General features: G+C 36.8%; 1 protein-coding gene across 2 annotated transcripts; it reads left to right on the forward strand.

The window, feature by feature from the left end:
- The first annotated feature begins 71 nt into the window (after positions 1 to 71).
- Positions 72 to 20,292, forward strand: VPS36 (vacuolar protein sorting 36 homolog). Of its 2 annotated transcripts, XM_086771913.1 has the most exons (14): positions 72 to 211; positions 1,454 to 1,522; positions 4,875 to 4,945; positions 6,269 to 6,383; positions 7,826 to 7,915; positions 9,340 to 9,426; positions 12,682 to 12,714; positions 12,825 to 12,902; positions 13,285 to 13,419; positions 14,312 to 14,377; positions 14,966 to 15,030; positions 15,501 to 15,585; positions 17,984 to 18,060; positions 18,141 to 20,292. In XM_086771913.1, the coding sequence occupies exons 1-14, from the start codon at positions 116 to 118 to the stop codon at positions 18,232 to 18,234; spliced, it is 1,161 nt and encodes a 386-aa protein (XP_086628039.1). In that variant the 5' UTR covers positions 72 to 115; the 3' UTR covers positions 18,235 to 20,292. The 2 variants fall into 2 exon arrangements, with proteins under 2 accessions (XP_086628039.1, XP_086628040.1); XM_086771914.1 differs by lacking the exons at positions 72 to 211; positions 1,454 to 1,522 and adding an exon at positions 2,016 to 2,431.
- Positions 20,293 to 21,216: the final 924 nt, after the last annotated feature.

The raw sequence follows: 21,216 nt of genomic DNA on the forward strand, positions 1-21,216 counted from the left end.
CGCTAGAGGGCGCGGAGCTGGCGGGGATGGGGCCGGCTCGCGCGGCGGCTGCGGCCTGGTCTGGCGGCGGCAGCAGCAGGAGTGAGGGAGGGGAAGGGAGGGGAGAACGCCCGCCATGGACAGGTTCGCGTGGACCAGCGGGTTGCTGGAGCTGGGGGAGACGCTGGTGGTCCAGCAGCGCGGCGTCCGCCTCTGCGACGGGGAGGAGAAGGTGATGGGAGCGGCCTTGCCACGGGGCCTGGCGGCGCGGCGGGGCCCGGAGGGGAAAGGGCACGGCCGTGGGCCTTCAGCTAAAGGGGGCGGCGAGGAGCGTGACAGGGTGGTATCAGGCAGGGGTGTGAGGGGGCCTGGCTGGTGGCGGGGCGGGACAAGGTTTGTGCAGGGCCCGGGCTGCCAGAGGAGCATCTGTCAGAGGCCTGGCAGGACTGTGTTCGTTCTGCCCCGGGGTCTGGCAGGGTTTGGCTTTGTGAGAGGATTGTTAGGGAGGAGATCCAGGCTTTGTGGGACCGAGAAAGGCCTTGGACTGTGATTGCTGCATGGAGGGAGGGTTGGCATCTCCACAGGATGTGTGTAGCTGGTGTCACTGTGATGAAACCTGATGTCCCCTGCTGAGGCTGTCACTTCCTGTGTCCGGGGCTGGGCACTCCCCTGCGTTGCTCCGCACAGCGAGCTGTTCTCTTTGGCTTTGATGCCATGTACTGGGCACACCGTACAATTCACACTTCAGTCATCCTGCTAGCTGTAAAATTCTTTTTAACTCTGGTCGTGAAGGGTGCTCTCTTGCCCTCTGCTCTCACCTAAGCCCACTCAATTATTGCTTTACTTCAGAGCTGGAGTAACTCTTGATCTCTTTATTTTTCCTCACCGGAGTAGGTGCATACCATCATAAAAAGCTGTAAAAATGTGCCTCCGGTTTTACAAGTAGGAAGCAATTTGCTAGCACAGATTTTTCCAAATACTGATGACTGTCTGAAAAATAAAGAACTTTTCAACAGTAAAATGGATAGAAGCAATACTCTTATGTGATAGGCTGGAAGATTTCAGGCTATGCGTAGGACCTTCTTAGTAGGTTTGCTTTACTTTTTTTTTGCATAACTTTTGCTTTCTTTGTCAGCAAATAGTGTTCCAAATTCAAGATCCCCATTTAAAATACGATATTTAGGAATACTTGTGTATCTTGCACAACATATAGAGGGAAGATCCTTCAGGATTTCCTGGGGGAAGGTTTATACAGTTGAAAAAGGAAATTTGTATATATCTATCTAAACCTTTTAGACTGATTTTCTCCATTGATTCCTGAATTTCATTTATTGTGTCTTCTGAAGAAAAGAGTGTTCTCAAAATACTGGCTTGTTGAATCCGATTGCTGTGTTGTTGTAATGTTTCCAAGATCAGTATTTATGCAACTTACTGGATAAATTTGTCATTGATCTGTTTTATTTTTCCTGTTTAGGTGAAATTTGATTGTGGAATATTACTGCTTAGCACACACAGACTAATCTGGAGAGATCAGAAAAATCATGTAAGTCCCACTTTTGTCTCTTTTAAGTAATTCAGTTGTAAATTCCATAATAAACAACAGAGCTTGCAATGAAAAGGCTACACATGAAGAGGGGATTTTTCTTTCTTTTGTGTTTTATTTTACAAGTATAGCCCATTTTTTGGCTCACAGTGGAAAGAAAATTATGTACAGGAATGTTCATTCACCCAATTCTACTTTAATAAAATAATCATGCAGAGATGAGGAGGAATGGGAATGAATGACATAAACTTTCCTTTTCTACAGCACAAAAATAGAGGAGAAAAGAGTCTACTAAAGAGTCTGCTAAAAAACTTTGGTTTTGAGACTGAAGTTGAATGTGTCCGGCAAATCATAATGTCAGCTCCTCTCCCACGTTCCTTGTCTAGCAAGACCTTTTCTTCCTCATTGTTTTCAGGTCCAAGTTTCTCTGTCTTCTGCTCCCACTCTATAGTCCCAGACCATGATTTGCTGATAGGATGTGTTTGGCAACAGTATTATTTTGTATGGGCCTTAACCGTCCCAGCTGTTCCTGTGCTGAACCATCCCTTCAGTAAGCCAGAATGTGTGTCTGTACTGCTATGGACAATTAACTCAGAGGTTATGTGGCAGTGTCAGAACTACAATGTAGCAATACTGCTGCTGAATGGTTTGTATCCTCAAGCCACAACCTGCGATTGCAGGCTGGAACTGGATGAGAAAGACTGCAAACACATAGAAAGCTGTAAGCGTGCACCACTTTGCAGCTAGAATTGAAGGAGATTCAGATGACAACTTTTCAAAGGTGTATTATATTCCACTCAACTAGTTTTGCGCAGGGATAGCTGAAGCACTTCTCACACCCAAAGGCTGTTCCTTACGAAGTATCACATCCTTGCTCCAAAGCAGGGAGCCATGAAGAGTCTTCTAAAGGTAAAGTCAACAAGGATATTCTTCATTTGGCAAAGCCATGTATTTTTTCTTTAGGGATTGTTTGCAGGAATAGCAGAACTATTTTTAGTACAAATTTTTCAAAATGTTTTGAGTGCTGGTCCCTGGGGTGGGGTTACTGTTAAAGTCAAGGGTTGATTGTCCAGACTGTGAGCTATTGTGTATAAATTAACTTTTTTTTTTTTTTTTTGACACAGTCAACATGTTATAATTTATCTGTGCTAAACCATCTGTGTTAATCACTTCTTATTTTTTCGTCAGCATCTCTTTTTGAGAGGTGGGCACGTACTGCAACATGCACTGTTTCTAATCTTCTCACTTGGACTTTTTGCTTGCTTGGAGTAACATTAAGCATTATGGCTTCAACGAGTCTTACAGCTGTCCATATCCCTATTCTCTCCTTCCCAACAAAATTATGACATTTGTCTTTTTCCCCAACTTCTCCTCCTACTCTTAGGCAACATAGTTTCTTATACTCTTCCAAGATAACTGAATTTGCTAAATCGACAGAGAAGAACCTTGGAGAAGAAGAAAAATAGTTTTATTTTAATAAATTAATTTAAGTCCACGAAGATTCTGACAAGCTCCAGGCTTGATTAACGGAAGGGGCAGAAACATATGGCCAAGAAATTGGTCAAAATTATCCAGTTCTGATCAGGAGGATATGAGTATAAATAACTTTGTTAGTGTGGTAAATAAAGCTGATTCTTCAAGCTCTTAGGACTGAAACATTGGGAGCACAGCGCCATTTTATTTTCATGGTGAGTTGCAGACTAAGCTCAGCTGTGATATAACATCAGCCTTGGAAACCTTAGCAAGTCCCCTTCTATTGTGTCAGAAACTTTAGTAATAAATGGGACAGTTGTCATTAGGTTAACATAGCAAACCTTTTTACAAAAACAGACAGTTATGTTTTATAGCTGCTGTTGTTACATACCATCTGCAGTTGAACAGTATAAAAAATACAGTGATTTCCAAAGGGAAAAAAAAGTGTAATGATTTAAAGTTTGTTACATAGCTAGATTTGTGAAATCATAAAATCATGCATGAGACATTAGAACAAATATCCAAGTAAACTCACAGCATTTTTAACACATCTTTCTTTTGGTATCCTTTTTTCTTGCTTCTCTCACCAGGAAGGGGTGATTCTAAGTCCTTGTGCTTACAATAACTTCATAACTTTCTAACTGTGAACTACATGAATCTATTATTTTGACAGTGTACATACTATATATAGTTGGACTCTTCTGTCATTTTCAAAACCTTTTTTTAACAGAAGTATCATTTTGCCTGTATTTAAAGTGTCCAGAGCTATGTGGGTATTTTACAAACAGTAGCTGTTCTGTGTAACGCCTGTAGAATGTGGAGCCATAGAAGAATCTGCATAGCTTGTATTAAGAGTTTTTAGAACAGGAAGTACAACTTGTGTTTTTTCGCCGTGAGAGGTTTACTCATTAGTCGGAATTCTTGCATGTATACTTCCCTAATCTCCAATGTAATAAGTATTTGATTATTCCATGCAAAGAGGAACAATTTTGGTAGCTGGGATTGAGAGGGCCCTGTAACAGTGTTCGTTGTAACCTGGTGTTAGGCTCACTGTCATGGGAGATGGAAGAGAGAGGTTCAAAGAGGGACTGTAACCTGTGTTTCCCGTATTCTGGGTAGCTGCGTCAATCACCAAGCTATTGTGCAGCAGACGATGTTCACCAAAGGATCTTCACCAAAACAAGACCAGATACCTAATTAGATGCTTTGAATCACTCGCTTGAGCTATTTTTATCTCAAATGCATATTGAAAGAGTTTAGCCTGGGTAGGTTAGTCTCCCATTGATGGATGCAGTTTTGTTTCTTGCTCTGCTTTGTTTTGTCTAAAGCGCAGTCCAATAAATGTGTGTTGAGATGCATCAACTCCTGGATTATGTCCTTGGTTGTGGAATAAATGGAAAAATTCCTGTTCCACTCAGAGGACAGTCTAGTTTCTTAGACATTCAGCACTTTTGGGTATTGTTTTAGCTCCCAAAGTAACATCAATGCAAAAATATTAAGAACCTATGAGTATTGTGCACCTGCAGGGATAAGCTGCAGTAATGTGGAAATTTTAAATTTTGAACATAGATACTAAAGATTTGTTAAATTCTCGAGTCCTTCTATGAATCTGGTTCAAGGTATCCAAAGTTGACATATTCACACTTAAGTTTGGTTTTTTTATTAACTAGAACTCAGTTTCAATTTTGTATTAGTTTCCTACTTATATTTCTCTTTAATAGATTGTTTCTATTGCTACAGTCATATTTGATATGGAGTGCCTCAGGCAGCACCTGTAGAAATCCATACCGTTTGTGAAATGGGGAAAGAGAATACTTGGTTTTAGAGAATGGTCAGGATATGGCTTTGATTTCACTTGTGTTTGCATTGATTATTCCAGGAGTGCTGCATCGCTATACCTCTGTCTCAGATTGTCTTTATTGAAGAGCAAGCAGCTGGGATAGGGAAAAGGTAAGGTGATAGTCATTGTCTTTTTGAGATGGATGGTTTGCACATGCATGTTATGTGAGGTACCCAAGATTATATATTAATTCATGGTGGGTTCTATTTGCAGTCCAAGTTTCCAGACTGACAGCCACAAGGACCCGATTTCCTTAGTGGAGATCAAATGTGTAAGAGAGCCATGATAAAGCAGTGTTGGATGTGATTTGTTAAACTGTCTTGTTTAAACATACTAAACAAGTTTTAACATACTAAACACGTATGTGTTCTAGCTCTCCATTTTCATTTGATTAGTTGTAAATGACAACAGTGATTTTGCTGGATCTACATTTGAAAGCTAATTTTAGTCTTTTGTGCCACAGGACTGGCTGGGATAGAAACTCTGCCAGATCCTGTATTATATAACTCTTCATGACCATATGATTAATTTTGAGCATGGAAATGCTAGCGATGGTTAGAAGGAACTCAAGTGTTTCCACTCACTTGAATAACTAATTCAGTATGGTATATGTGCAAAAAAGTTGCACAAGAAAATGAGAAAAAATTTTAACTGGAGAAATACATATGTAGTTGACATCTGCTTGCAGCCTACAGTCAGATGGGTAAGGTAATATGCTGGGGGTATCCAGGAGAAATCAGGTAATTCACTAATGCTGGAGAAATCAAGTAAATAAAGACCCATGAAAAAAAGTATCATTAAAATGGGAATGGTGGACTTGCAGCCGTGATGTGATAGCAGTCTGTTTTGTTCCTAAAATAATGTTATCTCAAGGTCTGTTTTAGTGGTAGGTGTCATTTTAGACTGTTTTTTCCATGTATGTTACATTTGAATGTTGGTTTTGGACAAAGTCACATGCAGTGTTTGCAAGTGACATATACAAGTGGGATAGATTAAACATAATATTGAGACCTTTTGTTTTCCTGTGACAAAGATAGTGTATTTTGGCAGTAGGTATTGTAAGTCAAAAGCCAAATCAAATGACCACATGACAATTAGTTTATATCTTAACTAAAATATTTTTCAGAAATTATTGCTTGGAATGTTAAAATTTGTTACATTTATTTCTTAAGAATTGATGGTGGGTGCATTTAAAATTTGTGAGATGTTGCTGGTTTAGAAGTTATAGTAGTTTTTATGCAGGGTCTATAATATTGAGTCAACATACTTAAATTTTGATGCAGAAGCGTAAAACATTATTTGATGAACTTTAGCTCTTATGTGAGATAAAGTTAATGTAGGTTTTGATTAAATGGTTGTAGAAATATTCCATTGTAGAAATATTTTTTAATATATTACAGAAAGTTCTTCTCTTTCCTTTAACTTTTTCTTAGTGCCAAAATAGTAGTTCATCTTCATCCTGCTTCTTCGAACAAAGAGCCTGGTCCATTCCAAAGCAGCAAATATTCCTACATCAAACTGTCTTTCAAAGAACATGGGCAGATTGAGGTAAGTTTTGCACCATGCAAGCCCAGCACATCAGATCTTTGGCATGCCTTTCTCTTCTTGCTGTGTTAGTGATAATTTTCCATGATCTTTCCATGTTTACTTTTGAGGTGGAGCTTTTTCTCTACATCCTTTTTGAAGACAAACTTCAGGGTTTTATACTTTAGTTAAATGATGCAAATAAAGTTTCAAAAATGTCAGGAAGCATTATTAGGCTTTGTCCTTATTTTAGTAGGTTTAATATAATCTTATACTTCCTTTTTTATTCTTTTAAATTGAACAAAAGATTTTTCAAAATGACATCTCTGAAATCTGTTAGATGTTTAACAGAGTAAAAGATGTATCTTTGTAGCTAACCCTCTACTGAATAGGAATAAAGCAACTTATTCCTAATCATGTCTCTAATTTTAGTGCTGAACATTTTTTCTTGCCTCAGAGCTTTCTTTCATTTTATGTGTTATAAATATTTTTTTTCATCTACACCAAATCTCAAAGGCTTTGAGCATTCTAAAAAAATGTGATATACTTTTAAAAGAAGGCTGATCCTAAAAAACAAAGAAATTGCACTTTGTAAAGAAATTTCATGGTATAGATCCTCACTTGAAGAGACTGAGAAATGTAACTTTGACAAATGAAAAAAAGCTGTACCTGTCAACTGCAGAGGATCAGATTTTCAACTTGAATTAGTTATATATGTCTTATAAATGCATGTGTGTGATCAGACTCACTTTCATTTCTTTGTGAGCAGTTTTCAGCTTAGGATGAGTGTGGAGTTATGCCTAGTTATAATTGTGTAGGTGTTCTGCCTAATTGTAACCTTAATTTAGTTTATAATTTGTGTTTGAGAATCAAAACACATGCTTACTGGTTACTTAGCGTATCAGTTACGCTCCAGATCTTTTCTTCATTACTTCAGAATGCTTTCCTGTGAACTCTGAACAACCATTAGAATAGAACAGATTTTCTTTCTGGATTTTGGTCAGTGGGATACAGTTACTGATAACTAATTAATACCAGAAGGGGGCATTAGTTAGCAATAAACAAATAAGTGTAATTGATCTATGTGATTGTCTTTATACTGTTGAATTAACAGATCAGTAATTTGATTGGTAACTTTTCTTCCTTTTAAAAGCATACCTTTGAGCAAACTTTGACATTTTTAACTCTAGCATGTTTTGAAACATCTTGAATATCTGAAAAAAAAAAAGTTTTTGCAATGGAAGTATTCATGCAAATTTAACTAGTAATATGGCTCCTCCTCTAGTCTGTAGATTTTCGAAGACTGGACATTAAGAATTTCCAGATAATGAATGTTGTATTGTGGATGTGTAGGTGTTACCATGCTTTGTCTTATAGTGAAGTTTGTTTCATCTACATGTGAAAAATACCTAGAGGTACCCTGCACAGTTTATGAAACACCTGTTGTCACTCTTTAATGTTTGCAGTTCTATAGGCGATTATCAGAAGAAATCACACAAAGGAGATGGGAGAACATGCTTACTGGTCAGACCATTCAAGTTAACAAGGATCCACAGGTACGTGCAGATCTTCTGACATCCTTCTGTATGTCACATGTCACTTTGTTTAGGTTAAGTGCAGAATCTTTATGTAATCTCTTGTTCCTGTTCTTTCTGCCCCCATATACTGCATCTGCCATGCCTCTCTAACCAACACTGTGGGCACTTGCAGGAATTCAGCTTTACGTTGCCTGTTTCTTCACTGGCATAAATTAGTTTCTCCTTTGCAGTTTTCACCTGATAGAGAACACTGTGGCCTCTCTTCCTTCAGTGTGCTTAGACTTGAATAGCTGATAATGAGCTCCATTTTTTTAATGGACTCAGACACACACACATATATAATTATGCACATATTTATATATGTATATAAATATTTAAATATAATTTTATTCAACATGAGAGATCTAATGAAGCTGAAGGATTTTGGTCTTAATTGTGATTTCTGCGCTTTTTTTTGTGGCTGGAATTCAAATATATAACATGTAACTTTTATATAAATGGTTTGGAACCTGCACATGTTTGGTTTAAATGTATGTTCTAAATGGACAGTTGTTAAAGAGAATCTGTCATCCCTTAGCTTGCCTTCTTTATATCTCTGTGTACTTCTAGGTTATAAATTCTGATTAACATGTGGATGTTGTTTCTGTATATTAATACATCCAATATATGAATATATTGAACATATAGTACTATAAATGAAATAGGATGATGTCAAATCATGCATGTCCTTCTTTGTAAATGTAGTACCTATAAACATAGTTGCATTTGATGGATTAATGAGGAAGCCTGTACCCTGCATCAAGAATCACTTAGTAAGAATGTGTTACCTCCTGCTCTTGTTTTTGGGTCATAGCAAATCATTAACGCCAGTGCTAAGCTTTGCAGTCAGGGATTTGAAGGCTGGCACCACTTCCACTTAGGTATTAGACTTTCTAAAACACATTTGGCTTCAAACGAAAGATTCACCATCACCTCCATACTGGTACTTCTCCGAAAGGTTATTACTCAACTGCACTTAGCTTTGAGTTTCTGTGGCTATGTTTCTTCAGGCTAGATTTCTTGAGGTAATTGTGTTTAGATAGATTCACACATTTCCACAGTTTTAGTACAGATGTTCACATGGACTTGGGAGGCTTTGATTGAGATGAGCTGGAATGCTCAGTCTGGATCATGCTCTTAAGAATCTTCATATTAATAGCTTCAATATGATAATCTTATCATCTGTATACTACAGCAAATTCATACATGCTTTTACACTTGTTTATTTTTTAACACTGGTTTAAAAAATACTTTCAAGAAATGTATGATATCAGCTCAGTATGTACAGTATCAGCTCTTTGGGGGAATGTTTCCTGTTGTCTAATGTAAGGTTTTTCACAGTGAGGCGGGTGAGAAAACTTAGCATTTCCTCTTTTGATCCCTTTCATTATTTTCTTTTACAGGCAGGAAGAATAAGGGCTATAGGAATTGTAGGGATCGAAAGGAAATTAGAGGAAAAAAGAAAAGAGACTGACAAAAACATTTCCGAGGTAAATATTACTGAAGTTTCAAGGTCAACCACCTGTCTGAGTTACTTACATTCATTCACACTTTCTTTTAGGGGCAGCTGAGATTATGTATTGTTTTTGTTGAGAAGTCTGAATTGATTAAGAGTGTGTAATTTACAGTTACTTACTTTGTTTAACTGACTTTTTGGTGTACGTAAGGATACTTAATTTAAACAATTCATTTCAAGAAGACTGTTCTTTGAACCTAACAGTGTATATTTATAAAATTAATTTGGTATAATTAGAAATCTGGCTTTGATGACTTCTCATCAGAGGAAGCAGAACACAAAGGCACCTGCAGAAAGAGACTATTACGAGTTTGGGTTTTTTTTCCTTCTTTTTACAGCTAATTATGATTTCAATATACTTCAAGAATAATATGATTACCTAAGTGTTTGCACGTAACTGTGGTGCAGTTAGTTTTTCAGCTTACAAATATTCACTTCTAAAATGTTAGATTTAGGCTTATAATCATAGTAAAATATTCTGGAGTCCAGGCATCGGCGAGATGTTTCAAGTATCTGTGCAAAATATTTGGTCTAGATGGAGACCATCCTTTTCCCAAGGAACAGTACAATGGTTGAATTCCAGATAGCAATACTGATGGATAACAGAGGCAATTAATTTCTTCACATAGATGTTTAAGCGATATCCTCAAAAATAGTCTGGTTCTGTCTTCGTAATAGAGATTAATACAGAAGTACTCATAAACTATATGGAACAGATTCATTCTTATGGCAAAGCTTTATGGGATTCAAGGTGCCACAGTAAAAAAAGGCATTCACTGCTCTGATATGTAAGAAAATTACAGTACCTTTGCAGGCCATGTGCTGTTTCAGATACTGGTAGCATTAAACTTTTTCTTTTCTTTTTATGAAGAACATAATGAATGAAGTTCTGTGTGTAGTTCAAAAGGTATTGTGGTTACGTGTGTGTGTATAGTTCAAAAGGTATTGTCTGGTTATTTTTTCCTTTAGTAGCTTTGTCAGAGAGTAAAAGAAATCCATGTATGTGTTGTATGAACGGAGGAAAACCGTAACTTGTAAAATCCTGCCTTCCTCCAGCTTTAAATATTATAAATGACTTAATTTTAAAAATGGTGCCCTGGCTTCCAGGAAAAGGCTTCCTGCATCTGCTGTTCACTGCTGATAAGAATCCAGTTCTTTAGCCTTTTGTTTATCTGAGGAAGTTCCTGTTAGGTGTGTGCACATTCCCCTTTGTTTCCAGGCCTGCCCTCAGTGAGTCAGGCAGAGGAGGAGTTAGACAGAGCATGCTGTTTATTTAGCTAAATCAAGGGTTCTTTTGATGAATGATGTTTTCATGCAGGTTATAGAGATTAGAAATAAGCTAGGAAAAATCTTGTTCAAAAACCTTTTGTGGATATCATATACAAGTACAGTAGAAAGACTTTGATTTACACTAGAGATTGGGAAATCTATTGTAAATTATTGAGTTTGGCAGATTAGGGAGTAAGAAATATTCCAAAGAGAAACTTTTGTTCTGATAGTGGTAGATTATTTTTATGCCGTTTTGTATTTTCTTTTCTCCCCTTGGACCTGGGCTTTGTCCCACTTAATTTTGGATACATAATTTAGATAATAAGTGTTAAGAGGATAGACTTGTCCAGTCACTGGAGAAACACTGGCACCATTAGGAGGGATTCCGATGAAAAGCAAACCCTGTCCCATCCTGAAGGCATCTCTTTCTCTTCTTTGCATGTTGAGTCTCAGACAAATAAGCTTTTAAGTGAGGTGCCTAAATGTAGATGGGAACAATTGGGTCTTCCTGCATAAATTCTGCTAAAATGTGTCTTTCTGGTGGAGGATTAGTCAGAATAAGCTAGGAATCACATAGAAGCGATGGCTGGAAGCTGTAGGCAAGATACGTCTCTGGTTGTTTGATATACTTTAACTGAATAACCTTCTTTACTTGTGGCTGGAGGGGTTGGGTGCTGCTGTCAGGCGAGCTTTATCTGAAAAGGTTCAGGAATTTTTCTCACACCAGTTGTTCAAAAAAAGGTTGTTTGAAAAAGTTGACCACCTGGGCATGCTGTCATGTATTTGAGACAAGCAGGTAGGAAGGCTGAATGTGTTGCTGAGGGTGGGAGAAATGAGAGTTGCTATTTAATGTAGTTGTTTTTATTTTTTCTTTTACATGAATATTCTAATGCTAGTTGGTTATCATGACTGAAAGTTTTGAATTTTAGTATACTTTCAGCTTTTTTTAAAGTATGTTTTATTTAAGTCTAAAAGTGCCCTTTATGGGTTGTTGTAGAACTGTTATATTTGAGATCGTAGCAGTTTACTAAGCTTAATAGACTTGATATAATTGTGGTTCTATGATGGATGTCCAGTTTAGTACATATTTTTTGTGGAAACAAAACATTTCTTAGACTAGAAAAAATGTTTGTACAATTTTTTCTCTTGTTCTAGCAGATATTTTGGTTTTTTGATCAAACAACTAGAGTTTTCAGAGGACGCTTTTTATCTACTTTTAATCTTAATTTATTTAAATCTGATCATTTGTCTCGTGGACCTTATTTCATTCACTTTTAAATGGGTTTTTGTTTATTATAGTAGCACCACTGTTCCTTTGTATGCAATACTTAATTGAAGAGATGCTGCCACACATTTTCAGAGGTTTTTTTCTCTTCAGTTAAGCGTACATCTGAAAGCATATACCTTGCTCATTTTAAATTACTCTCTTTTACTAACTTGGTAACATCTACTGATTAAAGTAACATTTTTTTCTCAAGAGTACTTCTGTCACTTTACATCTGGCTTGCTGATGGCCAGAAACAGTGGATCTCCTTGAGTGAAGGTTAACTGTTGAAAGAAAACCTACCATCACCACAAAGAAACCTTTCCCTACCTTTTAGGAGAGCATAATAAACTTGGACAGTTTAATCTTTTCTAGGCGTCAGTATCTTATTGTTCCTTCCTGTCATATGGACTTCATAAATCATATTGAACTAGTGCTCACATACTAGGAAAATGTGTGATTGATCCTTTTGTTCATTCCTTGTTGTTTATGGGTTGTATCATTTTGATTTTTAAGACCTGATATAAATCAAATATATCAACCAATTACATATAATAACTCACATTGTAACATACTAATTTAAAGAGAGAGCAGCTCTTATGAATACTTTGAATAGGCAGATGATGGCAGCTCACTGTATCCATGACACTGAATACTGTAATTATACTGATCTGCAGTGTCTGCTTTTCATTTCAGGCTTTTGAGGACCTTAGCAAACTAATGGAGAAGGTATGGCATGTGTCCCTTATCCGAGCAGACTTATGCTTGTTTTCCCAGTGTTGAGCGTGCTTTTCCCTGTTGAGCTGAAAGTTGACTTACCTATGTGTCTTTCTTGATAGGCAAAGGAAATGGTGGAGTTATCAAAGTCAATAGCTAATAAGATTAAAGAAAAACAAGGTGACATCACTGAGGATGAGGTAAATTAATTTTGTTTCTAAAATTTATGGAAATGTTCCTACGTAAAGCAAAAAGCTATCTGTTTAATACATGTAATATTAATAACACTTCACGGTTGAGTTTTTTGTGTTTTAATTCTACGTAATAAAAATTACTTACTTGTTTGGTGTTAGCTTTTGTTTTGACCCTTTCTTAAAAGCAAAGATTTTACTGCCTTTTTGTAAATTTTTGTATTTTTGATCTCTGCTGGTCAAAAATAAATTCCCTTTGCTAGTAATTGACTTTATTGGTGGTATACTGAATGGATTTATTAACCAAAACTATCTTACAGTAACAAAATCAAAGACCTTTAAAAACCAAAATCATTCACAAGCTGACGTAATTTTAAATTTATTTGTTTAGACTATTAGGTTCAAGTCCTATCTACTGAGTATGGGTATAGCTAATCCGGTTACTAGGGAAACATATGGATCTGGTACACAGTACCACATGCAACTGGCGAAGCAACTAGCTGGAATACTGCAGACACCATTAGAGGTAAAGTACCTAATTTTGCACCAGCATTTTCCATGTGTTGCTGTAAATGTATTTTGTCTGTAGCATTATGCCTCTTTTTGAAGTCTCTGATTTAGCAGCACAGCCTCATATTCAGCATCTATGGAGGGAATATATATCTTCTTTCTGAACAGAAATGTTTAAATGAAAGTCAAAATCTTGCTTTGGAGTAATGGCATCTCAACTTCTAATTTGCAAAATATCAGTGATATTTAGAAAATCATATTAGCAGTCTTTCTTCGATTTGAATAGCCCTGTATTCATGCCTTGCCACAGAATGTTACTTTTTTAAAGAAAGAGCGAAACAACACTGACTTTGAATATATAAGAAGTCAGTCTTTAAACAGCTATATTTTGCAAATATAGCACAGAGTTATTACATAGATTACCCCCCTTTAGTAATCTCTCTTATTTTAGTTTATCTGAAGCTATTGCAGAATTCAGGATTCTCACCAGAAAGTTAGATTTCACATTAAAACTTACGTGTCTACTAAAAACTTACGTGTCTACTAAAAAGCATATGTATTACAGTATTTTTGTGAAAGCTATGTGCTATCTACTATGATCAGAATGGAAAATGAGCGTGTCTGGAAAGTAAAAATGGTAAATTGATTGATAGATTTAATATATTTAAATTACTTGTTCCTGTGATTTATTCTCTGCTTTAAAATCAAAGTAATTCACAGTCTTTGGATGTAGTATCAATAAAATTATTAGAGAAAGATATAATCTAATAACTTACCTCTCATGCTAGAAATACGTGGTATTGCTGGGGTAGTTTTTTTTCATTAAAGTTTAATCAGTAAATGCAAATTGAGATACTGTGTTTAGTAGATTAATGCCATTTCTCTTACCAGTCTTGTGCTTAACACAGGAGCGAGGAGGGATCATGTCACTTACAGAAGTGTACTGTCTGGTAAATCGTGCACGAGGATTAGAGGTGAGAAATTTGGTTTATTAAGTTTTTTATAAAAGGTAATGATAAGGTAATGATAAGGTAATTCAAGAAAAAGGGTAAAAATGTTCCCTACCAATTGCTCACTCTACCTGTCTAACAGCATGAAGTGATCAGCCCTTTATTAAAATCAGGGATTATCACCTTTTCCCCTTCCCTTTCTTCCATGTAATTTTTATGTATCCTCTATAAGTTGTCATAATATATGTTGCTTTTTGTAATACTATATAAAAGGGAAAAGCCATCCTTGCCTGGAAAGAACACTGAAAGGACAGAGAATACTAAAAAATGGTGAATGTTTGGGGTTTTCTTGTTTTGTTTTGTTTTGTTTTTTACAAAACACATCAATTCCTTCTGCAAACAAGGCAAGATGATTATTATAGAACACATAGTAAGGAAACAGAAAGAAGCATGAGAGAGCCAAGAAAACAGACTGGACAATAGAAAGGAATAAAGTTAACAATATTGTGTAGCCTGGTGTACTTTATAGCTGTAGTTATTAAAAATGTTTTGTTGTTATGCTGTATACTTGAAATGCAAGCTGTGAATAAATATGTTTTACTATTTTAATAGTTGCTCTCACCAGAAGATTTAGTAAATGCTTGTAAGATGCTGGAGTCACTGAAATTACCACTAAGGTAAGAGGTTTACAGATGTATTTATAAAACATAGCATTCACAAGCCGGACCATGGTGGTTGGATGACTTAATATTTTACCTGCAGTAGATTGCTTTGTTTTTTTTTTTAACAAAGTCATCCTTTGCTTAAAGGATGTGCTGTATGCACCAACATCCTCTCTACACTAAAATGTGAATTTTTAACCATAGTTCACTTTGCTAGGAAGACAGTATTCTTTGCACTTCCAATACAGTTTTTTTTTGGACTAGGAAAGGTGTTTAACTAAGCCCAGACATGTGCCCTACTCCTTTCAGTCTCTTCAGATTTTGAAGATGCTTTTAATGCTAAGTTCATTTTACAGAGCTTTTTTTTTTTTTTTTTTTTTTTTTTCCCTTTTGTAATGTGGTTGTAAGTGTGCATGCATTAGGAATGTGACCATAGATGATGTACACAGGGTTTTTAGTAACTTTGACTTTCTCTTTTGATTTAGGCTTCGGATATTTGACAGTGGTGTGATGGTGATTGAACTCCAGTCTCATAACGAAGAGGAAATGGTAGCTTCTGCTTTAGAGACTGTAAGTGTACCTCATTTCCTTCAGTGTCCTGACCATGCTGGGGAAATTTAAACACATCAGGTATAAAAACCTGAGGTACAGATTTCCTTTTGAGGTTTTGAAATACAAAATATTCCACTTCCAAGTCTTCTAGCAGGAGTACTTAAATAGTACTTTTAATCTTCAAAGTGCTGTGCAGGCAATAATCTTAGTCATTGCTTTCTCCTTAAGAAATAAATCACTTTTCCATCTCTTTTCAAACTTCATTAACCTTCAACCTTCCTCCAAATCTTTTGCGCTGTAGAATGAAATTCATGGCATGTATTAAGCACTTAATTTAACAGAAACAGACTTCAGACACGGTACACAATATGCTTGAAGGCAGTGGAAGTAGCTCTTAAATGTTCATATATATATAGGCAGTTGTTTGCTTTGGGTTTATTTTGTAAAATAGCACATTGTATGTGTAACATCTTGTACTGAGTTTGCCACTGTGAAGAGCACTCAGTTGGAAAGTAGTGCATATAGAATTAAACTAGCTTTGTCAGGAAAAAGAATAGTATAAATTGTTCATTGTGGTAGATCTTCGTGATCTTGCTACTTCAAAGTCCTGCTGTCCCATTATTTGATGCCTTTTCCTGTATCTTTTTAGTGGGATGTAATTTTTTGTTTCTCATAAAGTTGAGTAAAGTCTGATTCAGTGTATCCAAAGTTAAACATCAAAGTAAAAAAGGACTTGGGCAGTCAAGAAAAAGTAGAGCTATCACAGACACCTTCTCACTTGATACATGTGGTGGACTCTTCAGTGCGTTTTGCATTATTGTTACCATACAGCTTTCTCTCGTCAAACAGATTTATAGATAAGACAAATGTATATAGTCGTCTAAAAGAGTCCATCCTAAATTATCAAAACTGAAGTGCTTAAATCTTTCAATGTATGTTAATCCTTTCAGTTTATTTTCTTATATTTACAGAAAAATACCTAGTCCATTTTAGTGGGGTTTTTTTTCTGATTCTTTTTGGTTTCTAAGAGTGCTTATCTCTCTGAAAGGAAAGGAAAAACCTTTTCTTAGTAACAAATGAGGTCAACTGCAAAAAGCAACAGATGGTGGATTTATTACTGAAGTGCCTTTTTTCTTTTATTTTCATAATATGAGACTTAGACTCCATAGAAAAATGTCAGAGAGAGACTTTGAATGAGGAAAGCTAGCCCATAAGGGAAAGGGAAGATGAGATCAGACTTGTGGCCAAAAGCACCCTGTATTTAATGTATAATGTACAGTAACATGAAACTTCTGAGAAGTAAAAGGAAGTCACAGGGTTTCAGACAGGAGATAGAGACGTGGTTTTGATCTGCTGGTGAGGACAGTTACATGGAAGTCAAAGGAACCCAAAGTCATCCCTGATGAGAGTGACTTCCATTACTCAGATTTGATCACTTAGCTTCATAAAATCTCAAGCTAGGACTAATTTAATCTGAGTTTCTGTAAAAAGACTACTGCTGAGAATGATGCAGAATAGACTCTTCCCCACCCAGTTACGTGAGAAGCAGGAAATGGCAACTACATCTGAACTTACAAGTTTGCTTGAATCTGAAGCAATGGAGAAATGGAAGAATTATTAAGTTGTAGGATAATAAACATGTTTCTCTGGGAAATTCAATGCAGTAGTAAGTCTGGACTTCATATCTAATATTTTAAGCATCCACTTGCCCAACCTGTGTGAGAAGGTTTCATTTTAGCATCTATTAACTAGTGTAGTTGAGACAATGGGACCAAAGTTTTGAGTCCCAAGACTGAACCTATCTTTTGTGTCATCTGAATGTGATGGTGGCTTTTACTGATCCCTCTAGTATGCCATAAAACAGGGTGGGTACTAAGGTTTAGGGATTTTTCTACAGGCAGCGGGGATATTTTAAATCCCATTAAACTAAAATTCACCACTTCCATCTGAGATTACTTAAATTTCTAAATCGATGATCCGCCCTGAAGAGGTCTTCTGTTTCTTTGCTTAGGCTTCACTGTTTGTGGAATCACTTAGTGGAGTTGGGCTGTATAAATAGTGATTGTGACAGTATACTGCTGTCTGAGCTGTTCTAATTTTTCCACTCATTTTGTCCCAAGGCATCTTTTAAAAAAAAAATGTGAAGGAAAGGGTACCATGTGATATTTTTTTATTCATTTAACTTTTCTACATTCCTTTTTTATACTTGGCAATTTTCCCAGGACACAGAAGAGGTATTTTTAATGGGAAATACTTATGATTTGTTCTTTTTAAAATGCAAACAAACTCATTGTCTTCACAAGGAATTTGATGCCAATTTATCACTTCAGAAGGCTAGACTTGATGCAGTAGCTGAGAGAACTTCATTGTTCTTTTAATGCCACAGTTTGTTTATTGTGTGTTTGTTTTTTGACAGGTATCTGAAAAGGGTTCTCTCACAGCTGATGAGTTTGCTAAGGTGGTGGGGATGTCTGTTCTCTTAGCCAAAGAAAGGTAAGTAATAATTGCTGTGTTCAATACCTTTGTTATGTTGTCCTCAAGTAATACAGCACGTCTTCTTTTGCTTTTTCTAGGTTGCTTCTTGCTGAAAAGATGGGCCATCTTTGCAGAGATGATTCAGTGGAAGGCTTGAGATTCTACCCAAATTTATTTCTGATACAAAGCTAATGTCATTTGTGTACAATTTGTTATGTGACAGTTGAACAAGAGAGCAGAGGGCAGAACCCTTCCAACAATTGACTTTAAAACTTTTATTTTGTTAGTCAACTGCAACAGTGGTGAACATTGCAATGCTTTACAGTTCTCAGGTATTTCAAGTGCTGAATCCTCTTACGTGGAACTGAAAGGAAATAGGAATCACTAAGTCAGAGGCATGCTAATTGTCTCAATCCAGCTAGCTCGTGTTTCAAGTTTTATTTTATGTGGTCTGTAGTTTCTTATTTCAAGAGAAATCAGCTGAAGATTCCACACAAGTGAAAGTGGAGAGAATATCCCTGTAGTCTGCCATGAGGGTTGGCACCCAGAAGACAGGTTACTGCAAACTCCAATTTCACTTTATTTATGTCTAGAGCAAGAAAGCAGACAGATGTATCCGTAGCGATAAGAAAAGTGGCTTTGGTGTGTACTGAGGTATAAAGAACAAACCAGGGTAGAATAACTCCTCTTCAAAGTGATGAACGGTTTTCTAAGAGAGGATCTTGGGGTTCTTGTACTTTGAGACAGAAAAACCTGCTGCAGGAGAGATTAACACATGTTGTGTGAATCTAGAAAACACTGTTTATTTTGTCATGTCTTATGCTAATGTCTCAGATCGAAGCATTGTTAGCACAGACTTCCTCCCTTCTCTTTCCTTGCCATCTTCCTTCCTGTCTCATTACATTGCACTTCGGGTGCCCTTTCTCTGTCCTGTCTTTATGTAGCGGAGTGGAGTAGCCTCCCATCACTCTACCAGACTCTGTGCTTTAATGTGCTTGGTTTTCATCTTGTACTTCTAATGAAAGATCATTTGTTCATTTCATCAGCCTCTTATCTGTTTTGGAGAGAGAGTTCATTTGCTTATATCTTGTATGCAAAAATTAATATGCTTTCAGTGTTGATGGGAGGAAGAAGACTATCACCCTGTGTTTAAGTCACGAGGTGTCGTATTGCTTGGTATTCCTCACCCTGTGTTCACACTGAATGCAATTTGATAGTCTCAGCTTTCATAACTCCAGTGGAGTTGTTACATTACTTGAAGATCTGTTGTTGTGGTAATAATGGTAAGTGGGTGTTTACGATCCACTTAAATTTTTGGCATTTTGCAGTGACTAGTTTTAATAAATGACAAAATTAATTCAAGGTATGGGCAAGGGCAACATATAGGTAACGGCATTGTATTTGTAATGACCAAATCGACATTACAAAAAGGAGTAAAAGGCTTTTAAGAGTCTGAAAATATTTTCAGAACTATTTTGGTGTTACTGTAGTTTAGACAAGAGTTAACAGACTGCCAATGAGGAGTTCAGTGCAGAGATCCCTGCAGTGATGACGCTTTTGGTTCGTAAGATGCTCATTTAGATCCCGGGAATTGTGTCCTCTTATCCTTGTCATGAACAAACTTTTATGCAGTGCTTTCTTTAGGGCAATTTTCCTCTATTCCATGAAGGTGCTAAAACTAATGTATTTGACACAGATGAAGGAAGCAGTTCTACACTGTTCTTACTGTGTTGACAATCTAGTATCTCTTCAGGAGCCTTATGGCTTGCTCCTTTTCTTCATCCTCCCCACAACCCACAGAAGAGATCTATGCAAAGTACACCAAGCATCGTGCGTCTAAGGAGGGACTGAAAAGTGAGAAATGCAGAAGCAAAAAGCTGGTTTGTGAAAACTTTCTTTTGCCCGATACCCAAACCTGTCAAGGGAGACCAGAGGTTTATGGGCCTGAGCCTCTCCCCACAAGGGGGCAGAAAGAACAAAACCAGAAAGGAAATGCCAAGTGTAAACTCCCATCCTCCATTGCTCCAACCCTGAGCATTTAATTATCTTAATTAAGCAATAACAATACAGCCTATTTAGAATGATGGTACCTTCTTGAGTTTTCCTTTCCCAAGATTTTTCCTTGACTTTTTTTTTTCTATAGGGAAGAACTCCATAGGGTAAATTGTATAGTTGGTTTAAAATTTAAACATACACATGAGAAAATGACTACTAGAAAGTAATAAAAATTAAAAGATTTTCTTAAGTAGACTGTTCTGTTGTTTTTTTTCTTCCTAAATGTTTTGGGTAGCTTTAAAATCTTTACACATACAAATCTTGTGGTTACGTGTGGCAAGTGTTTAAAGCATGCCATATTTTTGTTGTCTCATGCTGTTCCTAAAAGGGTACAAGGTAGTTTTGATTTAAAATTAAAAGGCAGAATTAAATGTAATTAGAATGCCCTGGTTCTGTTGCTGAGTAGCCTATGGCCCGTCCCAACCAGAACTGCAAAACTGTAGCTGTCTACACAAGCACCAGTTTCACGAGGGAACCAGTCTGAGTCCGAGCCAAGCATATATCCTGTCCTAGCACTGGAAAGGTGTTTGGCACATTTGAATATGTTTTCCCAGCTGAAAGACAGCAGAAAACATGTATCTGATAACATACTGCAAGCCAGCTGCTGGGCCAACAAATGGTGTGACATGTTTATGAGTGTGTGGTGCCGTGATAGTACATCACGCTGTCCTAAACTGTCATTGCCCACTCCTGTTTCCATTGGTACTACCAGCAAAAAAATCTATTGACTGTATTGAAGCAGTATTACAGGAGAGAGGAAAATATAGGAATTGCCATTCTTACAGCTCATTCTAGTTTAATACGGAAAGTGCCTATATGAACCTTTCATGTTTTGATTATTCCTAGAATATTTCTGTTGTGATACGTGAACATTACCTCATTTTGCCAAAGCTGCCCAATTACACAGTCCTTTGAACAGAGGTTTGGAACAGAGGTCTGTTCAAAAAGTACTTAGTTTTTTTGTGGAGCAGTCTTCAATGATGATTATGTTTTTCATTTGAAAACACAGGCCTTTTTGTACCTCTGACAGGAAAACAACACTGCTCAGGAATCTGTACATCTTTTCCATTTCTCCTTTGCCTTTGTTTTCAGGAAAACTATATTCAGCCTATGGAAACA

Source organism: Chlamydotis macqueenii, chromosome 1, assembly GCF_036417535.1.
Source record: "Chlamydotis macqueenii isolate bChlMac1 chromosome 1, bChlMac1.mat, whole genome shotgun sequence".
In the NCBI taxonomy this organism is placed as follows: Eukaryota; Metazoa; Chordata; class Aves; order Otidiformes; family Otididae; genus Chlamydotis; species Chlamydotis macqueenii.